The 6,070-nt window shown below is 46.0% G+C and overlaps 1 protein-coding gene across 1 annotated transcript; it reads left to right on the forward strand.

The window, feature by feature from the left end:
• The first annotated feature begins 4,339 nt into the window (after positions 1-4,339).
• LOC149168128 (uncharacterized) lies at positions 4,340-5,167 on the forward strand. The gene has a single exon (XM_089424818.1). The coding sequence runs from the start codon at positions 4,340-4,342 to the stop codon at positions 5,165-5,167; it is 828 nt and encodes a 275-aa protein (XP_089280944.1).
• The last annotated feature ends 903 nt before the right edge of the window (positions 5,168-6,070 follow it).

Raw genomic sequence — 6,070 nt, forward strand, 5'->3', positions numbered from 1 at the left:
GCACCTTCATCCGAGTTGCAGCGGAAACAAAAACTCGCAAGTACACCTCATATGCTAGGATCTGCGTCCAGATGCATCTGACCAAAGCCCTCGCGGACACGGTAAAGCTCTATCACGATGATTATGAATGGACACAACCTTTAGATTATGAACATATTCCCTTCCGCTGTCGTAAGTGTCATGAGCACGGCCATCTATTCCGTGACTGTCCTTTAAATTCCCAGTCCAAAGCTGCTGCTGTTGTCTCTGATATAGATTCTGAAGGTTTCATCAAAATCCCTAACCGCCGCAGGCATGCCAAAAAGAGTCAGCCCGTTATTGACAACACTCTCAAAACGGACCATCAGAACAAATTCTCTGTTCTTGCTTCGCATGAAATAAATGTTCAACCCAGTTCTGATTCCCCTCACAATCCCTCTGCGCCATCTTCCTCCCTCCCTCTCTCAGATCCCTTGCAGTCCTCTGTCCCTGACCTAATGAAACCCTCTCCTGGTCCTTCTTTGGAAAAAGGTAAATCCATATCAAGACTAAATCCCCTCTCGTTCTCTAAAGAACACATCTCAGTGGATAATGAGCAGCAGGATGCCGATATGGAAACCGATACTACTCTGGCTCACAGGCTTCAGCAAGAGGAGGATGAGGAAGTTCCAGATGAAAATACTGTCATGGAAGAAGATCAAGCAGATGTCACTATTGATGGATTAGATATCTTTACACTTGAGGCAGCATGCAAACAAAAAGAATACAACTCCATCCAACCTTGGCAAATCGACAAGCTGGAAGGAGTCCTAGCTAAGGTGCAGCATAATAAAAGCCTGGGCATCCAGGGAGGCAGTCCATGGGATGGAAAAAAGTTACTCAAGGATCTCAAGAAAAGGGGACGAAAGACTGAACTCCAGCGCACCATAGCAATAGGTGAAATACTTATGGAATCAGGGCGATTCCCTAAGTTGACAAAGTTTTACAAACCCAAATCACAGTTTCCATGAAGTTAATATCATGGAATGTGAGAGGACTCAACAGTCCCTCAAAACACAGAATGACCAAACATTTGATACAGCAAGAAAAACCTACCATAGTTTTTCTGCAAGAAACCAAAAGCAACACAGATGCTATTGAACGAATCCGGGGCAAAATCTGGGTGGGAAGCAGGGCCATTTCTGTGGATGCCTCTGGAGCCTCAGGTGGTCTAGCTATTCTATGGAACCCCCAAATCATTACATTATATGACTTCCACGCCACTGTCCATCTCATTCAAGCCTCCTTCCACCTCGTGGGCACTGGTATACATGGTCATCTCACAAATGTTTATTTTCCTCAATTAGTTCAGCAAAAAATAGAACTTCTGGAAACACTCACACTTCTCAATGAAAACAGATAATTCCCGCTATGGATCGGGGGTGGAGACTTCAATATAATAACTTCTATGACAGAGAAACAGGGAGGCCGAATCGGACTTGACAGTGATAGTGAAAGCCTCAAACATTTCATTCAAACCAATCACCTCATGGACATTCCTACCTCTAATGGAATCTTCACATGGACAAACAAGCGACGAGGCATTCAACACATAGCCTCCCGTCTTGACAGATTCTTTCTCTCTGACAATGCAATCCATCTAGGTGGGGACTTCCATGCGTCTATCCTGCCCCACAGTGGGTCTGATCACTGGCCAATTTTGCTTCAATGGTCCAGACCAGGCAATCAATGCAACAGACCCTTCAGATTTGAAGCGTTCTGGCTCACAAACGCCACTTTCAGAAAGGTAGTCAGCGACGCTTGGGCAGCCTACATTCCGCCGCAGGGGGCCAAAATGTATCAATTCCAACAAAAACTAAAAAATCTGAAATCTGTCCTCAAAGTCTGGAATCGCACAAGTTTTGGCAACATTCAGGAAAAGCGTTCCCAATTAGAGCAGCAAATGAGCAAACTCCAACAAAATCTAATTCTCCATGGCAGAACAGAAGAACAAGCTCAACAGGAACAGGAACTTTGGAACCAAATCGAAGAACGCAGGAAGCAAGAAGAAATACTCTGGCGGCAAAAATCGAGAATCAACTGGCTCAAAGAAGGGGAGAAGAATACAAAATTCTTCCACAAGACCACCATTCAAAGGCGAATGCATAATAATGTAGCGTTCATCAATAACCAACAAGGCGATAGGATTGAAAAGCATGAGGATATGGAGAAGGAGTTCACAGGATATTTTAAAGAAATCTTAACAGAGCCCATTGAGAACAGGGAAGCAGCAATTCGGGCCATCACACAGCACATTCCAAGCATCATAACTGAAGATCACAACAATAGATTGCTCCAGCCCACTACCCTGCAAGAAGTTGAAGAAGCCATGGCCCAACTCAAGGATGGAAAAGTGCCGGGTCCTGATGGCTTCACAACCAATTTTTTCCACGAATTCTGGGACCTCATCAAGACTGAAGTATGGAATTTGGTTGAAGAATCCCGAAGTATGCATTGGATCCTCCCGTCTCTCAATACCACCTTTCTAGCTCTGGTTCCTAAAGGTGAAGAACCCAATAGGCCGGAAAACTTTAGACCTATCGCACTCTGCAATGTCATATACAAGCTAATTTCAAAGGTTATTGCAAACAGGCTCAAACCTCTCTTACCCCTGCTCATATCTCCAGAACAGACCGGATATGTGGAAGGTCGGCAGATTATGGACGGCATCATACTATCAAATGAGGTCATACACTCTTTAAAGATTCTCAAGAAACCAGGTATGATTCTAAAACTAGACCTTTCCAAAGCTTTTGATAAGCTAAGTTGGAATTTCATTCAAAAAATGCTTCTAGCCTTTGGATTCAGTGCAACTTGGACCAGGTGGATAATGAATCTTATTACTTCCCCTAGTTTTTCAGTTCTTTTGAATGGATCTCCCTCTTCTCCCTTTCGGCCCTCCCGAGGCATAAGACAAGGGGACCCTCTCTCTCCTTTTCTCTTTGTTCTAATGGCTGAGGGTCTCAGCAGATTACTCAAAGCAGCTATAGCCTCTCACAAGCTTAAAGGCATTTCTCTTCATGGTCTCAAGCCGCTGTCCCATCAACAATTCGTGGATGACACCATGTTATTTGGCCATCCTTCCTCAAAAGAAGCCTCTATGTTTAAATCGCTCCTCTCCCTATACTCTGATGCCTCTGGTACCTCCATCAACGCCTCCAAGTCGCAGCTCTTCTTTTTCAACACCCCTCCCTCCACTCAAAGGAACATTGCCAGAATCTTGGGATTCACCATTTCCCATCTGCCTTCTAAATATCTTGGAGCACCCCTCTCAGCTTCAGCCATTAAAAATGCTTCATGGAGATCCCTCCTTGACAAGTTAGAATCAAAACTTTCTTCGTGGACCTTTCGTGCTCTCAACATGGCAGGTGGATTGGTCTTGATTAAGTCTGTCCTTCAAGCTATGCCGCTGTACCTCTTCTCCACCCTGGCAGCTCCAAAATGGGTACTCAAAGCTATCCGCAACTTACAACGCAATTTCCTTTGGGGATCCACAGGCAGGAATCGAAAATGGGTCCTTGTGAATTGGAAAGATGTGTGTAAACTCAAAACAGAGGGTGGACTCGGGCTTCGAGATCCACTTCAAAGTAACAACACTATGGGAACCCGTCTGTGGTGGAACTGGCTCTCCAAGCCTCATTCACCTTGGGCCCGCTTATGGCAAGCAAAGTATGCTATGGGAAGTCAATGGAAAGATCTAATAAGAATCAACCCCAGCGCCCAAGGCTCTCCAATCTGGAATGCAGCTAAGATACACAGTAGTTTCATATAGGAACACAGTTTTTGGGAAATACACTCTGGCACGTCCGCCAAGTTCTGGGAGGATTCATGGCAGCAGCTTCCCAAACTGGCAAATCTATTCCAGATGCCACTTTGGCACTCGTATTTGCAGCAAGAAAACCTGATTCAGGTGCAACAATTCTGGCAGCAAATGCAACAACAAGACTACCGAACATGGAGACCTGCAAACAGCTGGCAAAGGGACTGGGCAGGAGAAACATACTCTGACTTGGACCAGGAACTCACACAACGCAGAATACGCTACTCCAACCAACAGGACAAGCTCAGATGGGGTCACAAGCACAAAGGCACATTCACCACCAAAGAAGCACATCAGCTACGTTACTCAAACAACCAAGGGAATCAAGACCAAATTTGGGCACGAGTCTAGCTTCCAGGGCTTTGGCCCAAAATTTCAACCTTCCTATGGCTGCTCAGTAAAAGACGGATACTTACTTGGGATAACCTGATAAAAAGAGGATTCATTGGGCCCTCTAGATGCCCAAATTGTAATCTTCATACTGAGACAATCAACCATCTAATGGAGTCCTGTCGTCTAGCACAACAGCTCTGGGAGAAGGTGGAATACTGCAACAAAAGAACAGCACCAAGGGGTGAGGATGTAACGGACAATATTAGGAACTGGGACAAGAACCCATTCCGAAGCCAACTCCTCAAAACTTTATGGGATCTCATTCCAGGTTTTCTGTACTGGCTCCTCTGGAAAGAGCGTAACTCACGCATCTTCAACAGTACTTCCTGGACTATAGACGCTTTGTGGCTTATATACAAAAGAAATATCCAGGAAACCTTAGCCATAAGAACCTGGTTTGACACTGATATGCCGGAAGTGCAACACGAAAGGGAAATATTTAAAGAATGGAATCTTGACCTCTCAACCTTTGCAAAGGTCATTACACATCCCCCCTGCAGCTCCACCTCCCCGACCTCTTGGGCCCCACCAGCTCTCAACTTTGATGGAGCAGCAAAGGGTAATTCTGGTCCGGCAGGCTATGGAGGAATCATAAGAAGTCACACAGGCGCACCCATGCATATTTATTATGGATTTCTAGGCAAAGATACTAATAATGTAGCAGAAATGGAAGGACTTTGGCAAGGGTTCTGTTTTGCAGAGCAGCACAGCTTCTTTCCACTTGAGGTTGAAGGTGATTCTCTCATCTTAATCAATGCAGCCAAGAAAATCCAAGCAGGAACAACAGCGGACAAAGTAGCAACTAGCTGGAGACTTTTGAGCAGGTTGGAATCATTGGAAGCTAAGCTTACAAATCCACATAGCATCACCTTTCAGCATGTGCGAAGAACAGCAAACCAGGTAGCCGATAGATTGGCTAACCAAGGAGTCTCTTAGACATTAACTTACTTTTTCAGGTCCCCCGGACACAGTTGAAGATGATCAACTCAAAAAGGACTGCATCACTTTGGTGCAAAAGGATCTCTCCCCCCCGGATGCGGGTGGTTGTTAGAAACATAGGGCTCATGGCTTGTCTGCAAGGAATTTGGCCGCCCGGACAAGCCACGTATCTCAGGAGGACAAGCCATAAATGTTCAGGCATGCAGCATTTAAGGTATGCAGTTAAGGTTTACTGCAGCGACATCTCTTCGGCATTCATTGCCTGCATTGAGAAAGGTAACATGGCGCTTTATAGCCGGATGGTTTCAGACATTCCCCTGCATTTTTCGATTGCTCCTGTTCTGATCTTGAAGGAAGTGGCAGAGGCTCATTGTTTCAGCTCTCTGCCAGGCTCTGAGAGCGACTGTGAGGGTCCAGAGGCCGTCGACTTGGGCAATTGGAGAGTTTACAGGCAGTTTGGGTGTGATCCAGGGAGATTGGAGGTGTTGTGAACCCGCCTTCCGCATTCTGGTTGGGGGATTGGGTATCCAGTTCAGAGGGATAATCCAATTCAGAGGGAGATTGGAGGAGTTGCGAACCTGCCTTACACTCGCCAACCGCCCATTTCCAATATGCGGCCGGAACGTCAGAGGGGAACCAGTCGACGGGGTAGCTTCAGTGGAAGAGCCCTTTCGCCCTCTTCCTCAATTGAGGAATCTTCTGAACGCAGAAGACCGAGGGGAAGGCCTCCGGGCAGAGGAAGAATGGCGGAACCTCCAGCAAGAATGGAATGTGGACATACTGAACACCCTATGGTAAGATATCGTCTTCCATGCAATTTATCCAATTCCACTTTCTTCATTACAGTTTCAGTGGAGCACTGTAGTAATCCGTGGGAAGAAGAGGAAGCCCCTCAAGTCA

Source organism: Pinus tabuliformis, chromosome 4_2 (assembly GCF_031772625.1).
Source record: "Pinus tabuliformis cultivar Carrire ecotype Pingquan chromosome 4_2, CPIR1, whole genome shotgun sequence".
Classification (NCBI taxonomy): domain Eukaryota; kingdom Viridiplantae; phylum Streptophyta; class Pinopsida; order Pinales; family Pinaceae; genus Pinus; species Pinus tabuliformis.

What these genes read in the sequence shown, in the direction of transcription:
- LOC149168128 (XM_089424818.1), top strand. Translation starts at nt 4,340, where the DNA reads ATGGAGTCCTGTCGTCTAGCACAACAGCTCTGGGAGAAGGTGGAATAC.